Consider the following 16116-nt stretch of genomic DNA (forward strand, 5'->3'; position numbering starts at 1 on the left):
CGTTGCTGGCACCAGCCGAGCCCAGAACTTGTCCAACTGACCCAGTTCTCACAAACTGAACAAAAACCGTCTCGTTTTTGTTGAAAAAAAAAAAAAAAGCAGTAATTCACATGAACCAAGGTACGTTTTCGGCATGTACAACTCACCGTCCCCTCCTGACCCATTTAGGCGCGCGTTCCCGCGGGGGGGGGACGGCGTTACCCGCCGTGTAAAAGCCTAAAATTACACCGCCCTACAAAGAGCTGGGATGAATTGACCCCTCTAAGCCAGCCGGTTGCCAAGCTTTTATCTCCCCCTCATTGTTAGCCGACGCTGAAGCGGAATAATGGGACGACACAGGGCTATGCAAGGCGCTCCTGCAAAGCCCTGCCTTGGCAACTCCATTGTACCCGCGCCGCCCGCGCTGCCTATTGTATCTAGCTACTGGTTTGGAAAGCCAGCAGCATTTCACCCCCAGATATAGGTGTATTTATGATTTCTGTCCAATTACCGCTGGCTTCCGTCACGGCGAAGGGAATTAGCCGTGGGGTTGGAATTCGGAGCACAAAAGGCCGGTGGATGAGCGCTCCAGCTGTATTTTCTCGTCCTTCATCCAGTCTAGACTTAAAAGTCCCAGGACGCAGATGACTTCCGCTGCTCTGCCGCGGTATTAAAAAAGCAATAAAGGGAACAATAAAGCGTCACGACGTGTCTAAAATTAGCAGTTTACGAAACAATCCGAGTTTATAATACCCCGAGCACAATGAGGGCAGAGAGCGCAGGGGACGGCTATTTTAAAGCCGCGGGATGAAAGGGAACCTCGCTCAAAACCATTATCGGGCGAAGAAATCTATCTGCATTGTGTTTCGGTTCTGATACCAACTGAAACAACTGCCTCGAAGCCACCATTGTGCTGCTAAGAACTAGCTAAACTGAGGCAAGGCACCAAAAGCACGCTGCCTTGCCCCAGAAATGGGTGCGAGAGCTGCCCACAGTTATTTTCTGCCGGGCTTTAGGTTCCCCTACTTTTGGCGGTGCTTTTCCCATTTGCACACTTTGGCTTCTCACGCAGGAGGAGCAGAAAATGGATGGGTTGGTTTCCAGGCGATCCTTGGTTATATTCACGTTTCGGACCTCGCGTAGCACCGAAGCCGGGACCGCGAGTCAATGGGTAATTTCGGAGGAAAACGCCCCAGCAGCCCCTCTGTTGGTATTATTGCTATTTTTAATCGAAATCCTAAACAGGGAGCAACGTTTCACACAAGGGTAGCCCCAGAAGAAACGCTCCTCCCGTCGCCTGAGAAGACGAAGGTGTCCTTGAAAACAAAATTTAGCCATCATGACGGACGGAAGGCATGCAGGAACCATGCAGGACTGGGAATCACGCAGCATCCAGCTCCTGCTGCCCCCACCATCGGTGGAATTAAAGGAATTAAAGCCCGTCGGGGGGGGATGAAATGGCTGTGAAGGAGAAAGGACCTTTCCTCCTGGAAAAGCAGCTCCCTTCCCAAGGAGAACAAGCGGATCCATCGGATCTGTAAGGGGATGGACGTGCCCTGAGCGCGGATCCAAGGGAAGCCCCTGGGGATTCTCGTGCAGGGGGACATCGGAGCTGAAAATGCCCCCCGGTCTGCTTCCATTTCTCACACTTACAGAAGGAAATACGAGCCCTGTCGCTCAGGACCAAATAAAGGTGGGCATTACGGCTCGTATGGCCTCAGAAATAGCCACGCGGGCACTCAGGTAACACGGCGTGTACACGCATCTGTGTTTCAAGGACAAATATAACCGTGCAGTCAGCAGCTGCGGGGCTGCTGGCACTCTTCAGAAATGTAATGAATAATCTTTCTTCCGCTGAGGCTAAAATAAAAGGTTTCCTTGTACAGGGTTTCCATATGACCCCCGCTGGGGTCATCTAACTAAACGCTCTCTTGTGTTTTCCCTCCTCCCGGGCCCTAAGACCACTTGCTCCCTCCTGAAATTCCCAGCTTGGCCCCACTCCACCCTTCCCAGGTAAGAAATTACTCTCGGATCCCTCCGTCCCTCCTTGGAAATCCCTGCAGGGCCACGGATCCTCGCTTTCCTTGCCACCACCAGCAAGAGCGACCACCCGGGCAGGTGAACGAGGCTGGTGGTGGTGCCGCAGCCTGGTTCAGCTCTCGTTGGGAGCTGTTAGTTCAGCATCACCAACTGGCCAGATCCTAACAGGCTTCAGAAGGTTTTCTCAGCATCAACCTGCACAGATTATCAAGGCCAAAAGAGAAGGGAAATGAAATATTCGTAGCCAGCAACGCTCTGCCCCAACGGGTCACCCATTCATTCATAGCTCTGGGCAGCCAAGCTAATAGGATACGGTCTGTTTTTGTTTTTAATTAGTATTTTTTTAAAATTTTTTGTGGGTGAAAGCAAATCCAAAACCATTCCATTCTCAGCGGAAGAGTATTTGGTTACTAAGCCCCAGAGCTGACACCCTGCAGTCCTGGGAGATGCCTCAACTGCGGTTTCAGGACAGCTCAAGAGCAGTAATTCCCCAGCGGGTTACACCCGGCGACATCTAGAAACACTCAGAACAAAGGCTAAAGAATAGAAAAAAATAATAATTGAAAATATTTTAAAATATTAAAAGAAAAACACATTAACCTTGTGACAGAGCACTGTGACCTACGCTTGATTTGAATCCCTACCACCACCCGCCCCCAGCAAGTCCTCCTCCCTTCCAGACCTCCTTCCAGAAGGAAATGAAAACCACATGGCCTGGACAGGGACGGGACCCATTAGATCATCTCGTCCTACCCACCACACAGCAAAAGACGTTTTCCTACAAGAAACTTCCCAAATACTCCAGCCAGTCTTACTTAGAAAGCCCAAAGCAGCGGCGTTTCCACCTTTCCTCGTGGGATGGTACTCCTCCCCGCAGCCTACGACATCTCCCCGCCAGGCAGCCGTCCCCATTAGGTTTTCCTTTTGAAAATTTCTTCATTTTCAATTTGCAGTCCCCATCCCTCCCCTGCCTACGTGCATTTATGAGCTACACTAATTAAACAGATTAATACCAAAGAGGAATTGCAGTTTAGGAATAAATTAGTGTGTTTTCCTTTTATCCTCTATGCAAAGGACCAACGTGTCAAACAAAGTCCTGAGTCTCTCTGACATCTTCCATTCCTAAATTGGTCCCACTGCTCATAATTACACCTCCCCTCTACCCAGACAAGTTCATTCGCTTTCCTTCCCCCCTCCTTTTTGGGGGAGAAGGGAGGAAGGCAGAGAAAAGAGGGGAAAGAGTGGGATCAGGGGAGAAAGGAGAGGGACCCGGCCCATTAGAGCAGTCTAAGTGGTTACAACAGTCCCAGCATATATGAAAATCGAGGCTCTGATGAATATTCCTGACCTGGTTGTAGATGTAGGATCTGGGTTTATCAAATAATTTGGCTTTTCCGCAGCAGGGAACAGCCCCTTGGCTCCCAATCGGAAGGAAGAGGGAGCCTGGCTTCTGGGCAAACTGCAGGCACCGGCTTTGAACACGAAGAACCCAGGTCTGAAGCGCTGCTCCAAAATAAAAATCACGTTTTCATACAAATTGGGCCTCACATGTACCCAAGTTTTGACTGAAAACATCCTAAGGAAAGCCTCAATCACAAAAGTCCACCGCAATGTGCCAGCGCCTTTCCTGGTCGATTTTAAATACAAAATTACACAATTTTACACCCACACCTGCCCGTTGGGTTGCCCACTGGTGGTATGAGCTGCTCTGAGTTACTTAAGATATTTTTGGGATTAATCAGAATGGAAACTCTCGTATTTAACAAATAATTCCCCCGTTGACCTAAGAGCCCTCCTGCTATTCAGGGTCCCGGTCTGGGCCGTTCAGCTGACACAAGAAGGAAAATAAATGGCAATTCGTGCTGGGGACTTTCTCAGCCTACACTTTAGGGTTCCACCTCATTACGAACATTAACTTAAATGCAAGATCTCCATTTCCAGGGAAGGCTGGGAAGTGTAAAAAATGGGGCTTTGGGGGAAAGATGAAGGCAACGGGGTGGAATTGCCACGAAGAGTTCACCTACACCGCTGGACTTGGTTTGACGCGCTAACATCTGGCTGGCCGGCCACCTTAACGCCTTCTCGCTCCAAACATTTCACCTTTTAGTGTTTTGCCAGAGGAAGACGTCTTCCCGTCCAAGGGTCTGGAAGTTACGGGGACGTTTTTGGTGGGAGAGGTGTTCCGGGTAGGGATCCCCCTCGAGGAGGACGGCTGGGAAGCGGGCGCCGCAGACAGGCTCTGTGCTCGCGTTAGCACCAAAGCTCACGTCCCACCCTTGTGCAGCGCGGTCGAATATTTCAAAACACGCAGCTGACCTCAGCGTGTCCACGTCTCCTCCGTGCCCTTCACTTTTCCGACGGCTTCTCCTGGACGGGAAGGGGGCGGGCGGCCGAGCTGCAGCGAGCGCGGCAGGAGCCAGGAACCTGCTGCAGTCGCTGGCCTGGCGCCAGGCTGGGCTTTTTGTGTTGAAAACGTGCGTTACAGAGGGCTGTAGGAGCAAATATTTATTCCGAGAGCCCCAACGCTTATTAACAGACCGAAATAAAGTGGGTTTGGGAAATGGGGAAGGCAAATCAGCAGGGAAACGTGGAGCACGACCAGGCAGCCTGCCCTTCTTCTGCTGCACCTCTTGGTGGCGAAGGAAGTGGTTGTAGGGCGTTTATTTGCAAAACTGCAGCCAGTAACTCCAGCAGCAGCGATGCCCTCCCTCGTGTCGATTGCTCCTCGGTGCTGGAATTGTCTGATGGGCGGGCAGGTGCCCCTCTCCTTCCTTGGCTGTTTGGAATCGTCGATGCCCGAAATCAGAATCAGGACCAGAAGCGTTATTAGGGGGGGCGCAGGATGGGAAAGGCTGGCCCCTAGCCCTGTGCGTGCTGTTTCAAAGCCTCCGAGGGAAAATAAAGAGCCCTAGAAAGGCCACGACTGCTGTCAGCGATGCGAATACCTCTGAAAAGGTATTCTGGAAACGGCCTGGCTGTTGGGAGAGGGAAAGCATTAGAGAAATTAAAGTGATTTAGGCAAAGCTGCCTAATTCTTCCCCTTCTGCGTGTAGAAACCACCGGGCTGTTCCGTCACGAGTAAACCACTCTGAATGCAGCTCACTGCTTGGAAAATCACCGAGGTCAAAAGCATGGCAGAAAACAAGAAAAAAGGATTAAACAAATGGATGATACAATCTGCGCAGCTATAATTCAAGCCTCAGAGGTACAAATGGCTGCACCGCGGGGCTCGAGCCAACCGCTAATTTACAGCGCTGCCGGGCCGGGGGGGGCAGCTCCCACCCCCACAAGCCCAGCAACGCCTAATGGCTCCTTTCTGCATCTCTGACACCTTCCTCGGAAGCCCCTACAGCTGGTGCCAGCTCGCAGAAGGCACTGGAGAGCCTGAGAAGTGGAGGGACGTGCCTCGCTGCCGCTGCGACCCGCACAGTCCTGGTGCTCTCGTGGGGCCCCTGCGCGAACCAAGAGGAGGCGGCTCCAACCCACGGGGACAGGAGACCACCAGAGCCCAATATTTGCCAATCTGATGGAAAAGGAAGCGACGGATTGGGTTTCAGGGTGTTTTTACGAGACCTGAACTGCAGACAGGCGCTTGCTGGGATATTCAGAGACTTCTGAGCACTTCAGTGCCTTTGCAGACCCCCCTCAAAACTCGCAGGGGACGCATCTGGCGTGGAAGGTGATCGGATCATCGGCTGGTGGGGTGGCGGCTTTCAGAACGGGTCGCCCGACTGCTCCTGGTTGTCCTGCTGAGAACTGTACACACGGCAGGACAAACGCGCACTTAGGAGGAGAAACGCTTTTGGGTGGTGCACGCTTGAGTACTGAAACCGAAACTGAATCTTTAAACACGGAAACTTCGTGCTTACGGCACCAGGAGGCTTTGGAGAGGGGATGCGAGCCGCCCTCTTCAGCCAGCTCCACCTACGGGAAGGGCCTCGGAGAGCATCTCTGGAAGACGGGGTGCTGTTTTCCGTACAGCAGCAGCCACACACTCCGGTTGGATCAGGAATGGAGGCTGCTGAGAAGAAACAACCTCGCTCCTTCCCGAAAGCAAAAGCCAGAGAATTCGGATGAAATCGGTTTGGGGCCCAAAAAAAAAATATTTTTTTTTCGGTTTTGGGTTCCTACCTGGACAGGGCACAGCACCAGGGACATTTCTTGGGGTCTGTGACCCTGACCCCGTCACCCTCGCACAAAGGCAGTGTTAATGATCCGTTATCTGAAGGATCTGATCGGCTCTCATCAAGGGAGGGTCTAGGACAGGAGTTAAATGTAGGACTGCCTACGTTTTGCCTTGTATTTGATTGCACAGTCGTGCCTTGTGCGATACCCGACAGCCTTGGGAAAAGCATGCTCAGAACCCGATTTAAAGAAGAAACCAGAAGACCAGCACTGAGGCAAAATCCACCAAAACTATTCAATGAGGCCTTTGTAATTTAACAGATCTGTATTTTTAATTCGATGGAAAAGCAAGGGGGAATTCCCTCCTGACACCGGGCTGTGCAGACGTCTATCAGACGGAGCCAGCCCCGCCGTGGGCGCAGATTTCAGCAGGTCCTGCAGATGCAGACCACCATCGTGCCTTTTCTGGTGAAGCACCAAAGCACTTCAGAAAAAATCTGGCTCCCAGCAAGCAGCAGCAGCTCACCAGCATGCGAAAATAAAGCCATTCCGCTCTGTTTCATGGCCAAGGCTGGGGTTCACATACTGCCCAGCACGGATCCCGGGGGAAAAAAAGCATGAAGGGGTGCACCAGGAGCCTGCTGGGCACAGTCCAGCTGCTTTCGTGGTGGTACCGAGCAGTGACGCTCAAACCAACCACGGTATGGGGACCAAAAGAGATCCTGAGCGTGCTGGTGACGACCTGCATCACACCACCCTCACAGCGTTTTCGGTTAAGCAGTTGATGAAGATGAATCATCACCTCCAGCCAGCTGACATCGTTCGGAAAGCACAGAAACAGGCACTTTAATAACAACAGAAAACTCTTAAACACCCGCCTGAGGGGTGAGCAAAGTAGTGGCCAGCAGATAGTGTCTTCTTTTATTAAAGGGCAAATAAAATTGAACCGGGGAGATGTTTGGAAGCAGATAATGCAGAAGAGAAGGCGGGTTGCCCACCCAACACCTTCTGCTGAGCATGTGGCTGATGGACGGGGACTTTTGGGGTGCTCGGGGAGCTTCTGTGCCCGTGGGCACCCGGCTGTGTGCCCGCCCGAGCCAGGGCTTGTGTCGGGAGCTGGGGGCATCGCTGCGACCCCGCGGGCTGGGCTGGCGGCTGAGCAGCAGATCCCTTTCCTGTGCTCAGTCCTCCGGGGAAAGAAACCTTCGTGAGGCGTATGTGAGCTCTCGTCCAGCAGATCTCGGCCTCCTCACAGCTCTGCGGGAGGCAGAGCAGCACCAGCGACGTGCCATGGGCTCTTCTGGCACCTGAGCCCGCTGCCCTGCTCCCAGTTTTAGCAGAAGCAGCGACGGGTCGGTGAGCCGGCCCTGAGCGCGCGGTTGGCGCCCGCGCAGCTGAAGGCAGTGAGCCCTTGCAACGGCGGGCTCAGAACGGTTTTTCAACTGTAATTTCGGGCAAGGCTCAGCTGTGCCTTCCCGGGCACACCTGCTCTGGGGCCGAACCCCTGAAGAGCTCCAGCCGTGAACCCCAGCGGCTCCAGCCGTGCGCCCATCCGAAACCGACCGAAAGCATCCCGGCAATGCCTCCCCTGCCCACCAGCACCAGGGGGTCTGGCCGGCCTCTCCTGGCCAACCCAACCCCGTTCCTAAGCTTCAGCCCTTCCTCGGGTCATCCTTCTTGCCGTCCCATCCCCAGCTGGTTCCCTTTCCCTAGGCAGGGCCCGCATCCCCTCCCCGTGCTGCTCCGCGGGGAGGAGCGGCGCGCGGCAGCAGGCGGTAACAAAACCCGAGCGGTTTGTGGCTGCAGAGCCCTTCCTGCTCCTGCCCCCCTGCACCTCAGCAGCTCAGCCAGAGGTTTAGGTGCTGCAATATCCACTCGTCAGGGGAGGAGCAGCTGCAGTTAATCCACAGAACTGGTTTGTCCCAGATACAAAGGCTTTTGCAACAGCTACGGCGCTTGGGTGCCCCTCGCTTCCCTAGCGGCACGATTTTGTTCGCTCAGTTTGGTCACTTCTCCAACCCCCTCTGCAGGACTGAAAGCCGTCCACGTTAACATTTTGGGGTGGCTTTTTTTGTTTTTGGTGGTTTTTCTTCTTTTTTTTTTAAGGACGAGGTCCGTTTCTGCTGGCAGACCTCCACCACTTTGGCCTCGTGCTTCCTCGGAGCTTGGCACGAGGTGAGAGCCGAGGTTGCCCACAGCATCTCCTGGGGGAGGTGCGGGCACACCGGCACGCTGCACCCGCAGGGGACTTTGCAGTGGAGAAAGGGAAGAGCCACACAGAAATAAAGCATGGTTTTGGAGTATAAACTCCATCCCTAACGAAGCGTTTTACTCTGCAGAGCTCCTTCCCTCTCGCCAGCGCTCCAAGGAGCCCCCTGACCTTGCTGAATGGCGCATCAAAGCAAATGCTCGCTGCAGCAGCAAAACCCCATGGGTTGAAATATTTTTTTCCCCACATGCAGAAGGCTTCAGCCAGCATCCCACCCGCTCCCCCACAACACCAGAGCCAACTCCGACCCAGGACACAAGCACCTGGATAGCAGAGAAGGGGCAGGAGAGCAGGTGTACACCTTGCAAAAGCACCAGCCTTGACAGGCATCTACACGCTGCATTCAAAAAGCAAGTCTGGGAGTCAAATTCACGAGCCATCGAGCAACAGTCACCCAAAACCGAGCAGCGCTTTAGCACTTCCCTCCCCCGTGGCCTCCGGATAATCCTTGCTCGATCCATCAGGAATAATTTACCTCTTTCCACAGCGAGCGCATCCCTCGGCGCTGCAGGTACCAGCCGCCTGTCCTCGGTCTCGGTGCTGTGACGCTTGGACCAGGCTCAGAGCAACTGGCTCTACTTGTAAGACTGATGAAGGTTTTTGTCTCAGAACCGGAGGATTTACGCATCAAAAGCTCGTCTGCCTCTCCCCACCTGCAGCAGCTTACCTGCTACCAGCTCCTGCTTCCCAAAAACCGCGTCTACCGCCGACCATCACGGGTGGAACATCGCGGCACCGCGAACACACCGCTCCTCCAGGGGGTACTGCCTCCAGCCTGCCTCATCCCCCGTCTCCATCCTCATATAAACCCCCACGGTTATCTATTTGCCCTAAAAACGACTCGGTGTGAAAAGGGAACAGGTCCCCGAGCGAGCAGCGCGGACCTCGGCGGTTCCTCCCCGCGAGCAGCTCATGCGTGCGCGCCGTACAAGTGTGACAAAGCCGCCTGACCGCGGCCTGGAACTGCCAGAGCTCCACGTGCTGCTTGCCAAATTCCTGCAGCGTATGTCAGTTTTGTTTTCTTTTTAATCACGGCAGAAGCCACAGAAGATTTAGACAGCGATGTTAAAGGAAAGGGCAGCGGTCAAGGGGGATGACGCCTCGTGAAAGAGGAAAGTGAGCCTGAGGACAGGGGGTTTCCAGCGTATCGCTGCTGGAAAGACCTGGTAGGTTGATATATTTAACTTTCAGCAGTGAACTTGGAGCATTTGGACTACAGAACATGTAAATGACATCACGAGAAATGCACTCTAGACAGCGAGAGAGGCGAAGCTAGCCGTGTCGGTAGGCGCGGACCTGTCGAGCCGCATTGCTGACCCGCATTCAGCCGTCGGACGGATCGCTCAGCACCCCGCGGGCTTTACGTCATGCCGCAAGGTCCTGGGGCAGGAAACCTGTGGGTGCGACTCTGTAATTTCACGGCCTTCGGCTTGCATAAGGCGGACCTGGATGTTCTCGTCGATCCCTCCGCCTTCGGTGCCCTCTCCACGCGGCGCTGTGACCGCGTTCGTCAGAAGGGTGCCCCGAATCTGTCACTAAACAGCCTATAAAATAAACGCACTCATCTCTTTACCAACAAACCCAAAGCAGGGCTGGTTGAATTTCCTTTCCGTGCATTATTTAGCAGGCACTTCTGCCACCTAGTTCACCCCCGGGGTTTCCAAATCCCCCTGCAAAGGCGCTGACGTTTGGCAGCCTCCTTTGCCCCGCGGAGGCCACGGCCACGCACGCTCGGGGTTTCCTGCCGCAGACCTTTCATCTGCTCCGCTTCTTTGTTGGCTTTTTATCATCAGATAGCAGGGACCTGACCTGTTAACACCCCCCTGTGACGGTGAGATGGGGGAAAGGAAAGCCAGCATCAGCACCGAGGACGCCCTGGAAGAGCAGGAGCGGACAGAGGTGACTTAAATCAAAGGAAACACACACCACTCCATCCTTCAGAGGCACATCCCGGCCTCCCGCGATGACTAAGGAGTCCGAACGTCTTCCCTTCTGTGTTTTCACTTCCTCGACTTGTCATCTCCTCCCATTGTTCTCACCAGGATTAGATAAACTCTCTGCTGGCAAGGAGCGGGCGCTCAACCCCTGTTACCCAACGCCGCGCACGCAGAGGAACGCGGGTTTCGCTGAGGCTCGGTAAGAAAAAGATCTGGTTTGAGCTGGGAAAGCAAACATTTGAATCACCTCGTATGTTATTTGATGATTTGAAGGGTATTTTCTTTTCAAGGAGACGCAGATCGGCTCAGCCCTTCGCGGGACCAAAGGCAACCAGAGCAGAGATGTGTCTGAAGTCCCTGACGTGAAAAAAAAGATTCCTACAAATTCAGCTCCACCAGCATTAGGAGTAACCGTGACTGTAATTAGCCTCGCTTGATCTCAGCGCAGACACAACGTTGAGGAAACCCTCAAAACTCAGCAAGTAAACGCCACCGAGAAGCTGAGCACAGGATGCAGACGGCAGCTGCAAGCCTCCTGAAAGTTTGGGCTGTGGTTGCTACACCCTGCAACCCCCAGCCTGGTGCAGCTTCCCGTCCCGCTCAGGTGCCAGGTACAGCAGTTGCTGCCACCAGTTTTTCAAGACCATATTGCAAAAAAAAAAAAATAAAAATCACCCGTTTCAAGATTTCTCTGCACTGATCGTTACGCTGGATTAGCACACGGGCTGCAGGCGGCGTAAAAATGAGGTCTTCCTAAAGACCTGCGAGGGGAAACCTGTCTGCAGAACGAGGCACCAGAAAAAAACCTACTGGTGAGGGAGGCGGCTGCCAGCAGTGAGACAGAGGGTGGAGGTGTTTGCTCCTACACAGCAGCTCCAGGTAGGGCCAGCAGGTCCCTGCACGCTTCCCAGCGGGGTTTCTGTAGACAGTTGTCTCATCCAAGTCCTCAGCCCGAGCGCTAGCGATGTGTGCTCAGCGCCGATGGTTTGTGAAATGGGTCCTCCAAACCTCGGGGTGGTTTTGGCACTAACAGGCCAAGAGGTCAGCTCGCAGCAGTGAGGTCAGGTTCGAGGAGGAAGGCTGAAGCTTCATGGAGAACAGGCCTAGCCGAAGTGCCTGCAGGACTCAGGAGCACAAGCACCAGAGATCTGCGATTTCTGGTCTCAGGGTAACCTCTGTGGGTCTGAAATGTCCCCCAGGGCTCAACCCGCACGTCAGCAAAAGCCAAAATCTGAGAGTGGCCTTTAAAACTTTGACAAGGAGTACAGCCACCAGCAGCTTTGATCAAAACTGTATCCTCTAAGATCAAAATCAATCTTCTAAGTGGGGTGAAAAGCCTTTCTCAGCTTGGCCACCATCCGAAACAGAAGCCACCAGGGCGAAGACCTCTGCAGAAGAACCAAGGTCTTCCCGGCCACCGGACGCATGGCGAAGGGACGTGGTGACAGGGTTGGGTCATCTCCTCCTTGCTTCTTCCCCAGTTTGCTCCCAGCTGCCGTGTGATCAGTGAGAGGACGAAGCGATGGCACAAAATGGTCTTCCTGAGGAGTTTACCTTTCAGAGTGGCTCCTGGAAATCTCCTCGGTCCCCTCCGAGGGCAGCCGGTGCCTTCGCGCAGCCTCCCTTGCAGCAGCAGCAGCGCTCCAACAACAAATTAAATTTCAAGTTAATAAGGGAACGCATACCAGCGGAGCGAGCCAACCACAATTACCGACTATTATCTGCCAGGAAAGATCTTTCAGTTATTGTGGGTAGCGCTGAAAACATCGTCTTGGTGATCAGCGCCGCTGGAGACAGCGAGAAGAAAACCACACGCGTTGAGTATCGCGCAACGCCCCGGGGCACGGCGCCTCGCTCCCCACCTCCCGAAGGACGCTGGCAACGCAGCTGGGAAAGGCTCAGGGAAGGACAGGGATGATCTGGAGGAGGTGAGCAGCTTCTGGTGGACTTTCTTGGAAGAAGAAATGTGGTTTTAGTACCCCCACCCTCAACAAAACGTCGCAGCAGGCGCTCCGCGCAGCACCGGTGTCGATATGACTGTCGCCAACCCCCTTTTGAGCAGCTCACCGCTCAACCTGAACTTCTAACCCGCTCAAAAACCCCACAAACGCACACAGCCCAGCTGTGTCTGCGGTAGCGAACCATTACTCATCACAGAACCATCTCGGTGGGAAAAGACCTTCGAGGTCTGCACGTCCAGCCTCTTGCTTTGGGCGTGCCACGGCGCTCTTCCCAACCCAACGCCGCAGATGCGAGCGGTGGGACCACGTGTGCACCACCAGCCTCATCTCCCACACCTCTGCATGACACGCTGAATTGATCTCCTAAAGGAAGAAACTCTCCTTTTTCCCCTGTCAAAGGCAGTTTTTGAGTAAACAGGTACATTCTAGACAAAGCCTTTTAGACGAACAGCCTAACGCGTTCATCCTTTCTACGGTCTACTTTCCTACTGTCTAGGAAAATGAAGGATTATCAGCTAATTATTTAATACCAGCAAGTTTAGTCAAATTTTAAGTGACGATGATGGATTTAGCATCCATTCAGAATTCTGAGCTAAAATACTAAGCCGACCTCTTTACGTGAAGCCTGGTTTTAAGCCACCCAAGCTTCAAGTGATCCTTTCATAGCTCTTCCTATTCCTACGAGACATCGTAATTTTAAATATTGGATAATTCGAGGCTGCAAGCTTGAAGGTTTCTTTGAAACGTCAGTTTCTCGCTTTTTGAAGACAGACTGATGGCACTGTAGCTAATTTGCTTAATTAGTAATTTACAGGAAGATCTCTCTAAGAGAACGTAAAACCCTTCAAATGAAACGCTCTAAGTGCAAAATCAAGAGGCCATCCCTCATGGGTGTTTACGCCCATCTTCTACAGATTTCGGGCTGTAGTTCCTGCTGTTGATGGACTTACTCCTCCCAGCCACGGAGCTGAACCTCACAAAGGTCAAACACAACTGTCCCGGGTTCTCCCCATAACCGGGAGCATGGCTTTTTCAAAATTGCGCCGAGACGGAAAATCCTGATGAGAAGGAAAGAGGCCAGCAGAGAAAATGAACACGGGCATCAGGATGCTGTCACACGGCCCCATCCGCCCCGGATGGAAGGAGTTTTCCCCCAAATTTCAGCTGCTGTGTGCTGTCCCCCAGGCGCACAAACCTTGCAAAACACCCATGGGTGCTCGTGGAGCGCAGGGAGAAGGCTTGCACAGATGTTAGTTTTGTAAGAAATGGTAATTCATGCAAATCCCTGCTCCGAGCAAATTCCGCAGTAGTGCATCTTATCACAAGCCAAACAGAAAGTACAGATACATTTGAGATCCATAAGCCTGCATTAAAAGAATTTGCTCTTGTTACGGCTTGAATTTCCCCCTCTCCCCGCAATTCCTCTGCCGGTAAGCTATCCAGCACCGCCAAACCCCGAGCAAACCACTAATTCCAGTGGTGCTAAACGGAAGCGTAAACCCCAACCGCGATATAAAGTAATGCCTGTGTTAAGAGGGCCAGAGATATATACAGATATAACACACCCCGCACTCACTCAGAAGACTTTCTTAAACATTTACAGCCCCAAAAATGTGAGAACAAAATCCTGCTCGTGGCGTTGGTCCCACTTGGGCTCCCAAGCGTCCCCCCAAAATGTTGCTGGGTTTGGGGTGTTTGCCACCGTGGTGGGAACTCAGAGCCTGGAACCCTTCCAAGCTGCTCAACCCAAATGTTTTAAGAGCTCAGGTGTACATGGAGGGTCCTGAAGTGTTATGTACTGTCAGGAGGCTTGTGCAGAGCCAGCTAAAGGGGTGTCCCTATGGTAAAGACACACCAAAATGCAGAGGGAGCGAAGGAGCCGTGGGTGCCCACGTGAGCCCCAGGGCAGGAAACCCAGAGCAGGAGCCAAGGGAGATGCCGCGGGAACCCACCCGTAACCTCTGAAGCACCAGAAATCCCTTCCTCCAGCTCCTGAAGACCCTCTCGGGACTTTTTTACCCACTGGAAAGGTCGGCTCACATTTAGGTGCCAAAACAGTGCCCTCCAGTGCCCCAACGCGCTCCGCAGCCAGCCTCAGCAAGGCCAGACCCCAGGTTCTCGAGCAGAGATTGCCAAAACTGCTTCTTTTTAGCTCCGTGCACACTTGGGTTTTCTTTCCCAGTGTTGTGCAACAGCTCGGTGCTTTTAACAGCAGGGATTTTCCTCCGTTTCATTCACCGAGAACTGAGTACTCCCTTACCGCACCTGGAGATGGACCAGCTTTCCACAGAAGTTCAAGCTGGCAAAAATAAACTAACAGAATATATTTTTAGTTTTTTTTTTGTTTTTTTTTGGGGGGGGGGAAACGGCAAGCTAGAACCTGAGTTCCAACTCAACCACGAGGCTTCTGCAGAACAAAAAAATCCCTGTGCTGAGCGCTCTCAAACAGGAGCCGTGCCCCTTCCAACCCTACGCCAACAGAGCCCGCATTATCCTTTGGGGGAGGAAGCAAGATTTTTTCCACTTAGCTGTGTTCCCAGGTAATTCTTAAATAAGATTTCCCTTCCCCTGTGTTTAAAGGGACGCTCTGCTCCGAGACAAGGATGTAATGCTTTAACGCCCCTCCGTATTGCCGTGGCTGTGTACTGAACCCTAAAATAGCGACGAGCGGCCTGCCGCCGGCGAGCTGGGATTTATTTCAAGGAGAGGGCAAATTCCGAGAGGCCAAAATTCACAACGCTTCTTCCTACCTTAATTATCGTCAGTAAATCATCCACCTGCATGTCATTAGGAGCCCATAAAGGTTCTTCCAGCGGTGCCCCCTGCAAACAAACCAAAAAAAGAGCTTTTAAAACCAAGCAGTTACGATTCGGCAACGTCTTTGCACAACAGAATTTCCACTGCAAGGCAATTCCACGCCGTTTTACCTACACGCAAAACGCTCGTTTTTGTTATTGAGACATGCTTGGAGGCAGAAGGAATAAAAAGTGATGATTTTGAAAACCGAAGCTAGAAAAAGGAGAGATATCGTGTTCGTGGCTCCGTACGAGTGTGCATTCACCCAGGGCAGCGGGGATACGCGTCGAAGCAGTTCTGTATTTGTTCATTTTTCCCACCCAAGCATGGAGGCCAGCAAACCCCAAATCCATCCCCACGGCTTGTGATGGCCACACGCCACCGGGGTTCCCCAGATCCAAGCCCCTCCGGATGCAGACTTTGGCTGTAGGGTCAAGTGCAGCCTACAGTTCTCCCTCCCAACCCATTGCGGACCTACACCAGCTCTTCGAAGCCAGGTTTGGCCCAAACCGCAAAGTTTCCATAAGCAGCTCCGCTGTCAGTATTTTCACGGGCAATTTATCCATCCGTGCACAAAGCTGCCAGGTTCAGTCACAGCCTTGGACGGCACCGATGAGCTGGTGAAAAATCTGAGGCCGTAGCATTTCCAGCTTTAGGAAGCGGTGCCAGGACAAAGGCTGCCCTTCCCCGGTTATTAATGTCATCCGGGAGCTGAAAGAGAATCGACGAAGCTGTTTTGCAAAAAAAAAAAAAAAAAAAACACAAAGTTTTTGCAAAGTTTGGAGCGCGACGCACGCGGCGGGCGCTCCCATCGCCTTCCAGAAGGAAGCTGACATGGTGCCGCAGGAAAAACCTACGCTGGGGGGTAACAATAATAAAAAATCAAATGCAAAGCCAGAACGAAAGCTGGAGTGAGGTGGCCGTAAAACCGGAGCAGCAGAAGGGGATTCCTGATGGGCACCTGGCTCCTTCCGACGGGCTGGGAGCTCAGGGGGGTACCTGCACAAAC

At 53.0% G+C, this 16116-nt stretch overlaps 1 protein-coding gene across 2 annotated transcripts in view; it reads right to left on the reverse strand.

Annotated features, from left to right (window-relative positions):
* Nucleotides 1-16116, reverse strand: part of PTPRA (protein tyrosine phosphatase receptor type A) — a 98480-nt gene that overhangs the window by 36929 nt on the left and 45435 nt on the right. For both annotated transcript variants that reach the window (XM_066997074.1, XM_066997073.1), the window contains one exon: nt 15062-15133. In XM_066997074.1, coding sequence (XP_066853175.1) covers nt 15062-15094 — 33 coding nt within the window. In that variant the 5' untranslated portion in view covers nt 15095-15133. The remainder of the gene's footprint in view (nt 1-15061; nt 15134-16116) is intronic.

Source organism: Anser cygnoides, chromosome 4 (assembly GCF_040182565.1).
Source record: "Anser cygnoides isolate HZ-2024a breed goose chromosome 4, Taihu_goose_T2T_genome, whole genome shotgun sequence".
Taxonomy (NCBI): Eukaryota; Metazoa; Chordata; class Aves; order Anseriformes; family Anatidae; genus Anser; species Anser cygnoides.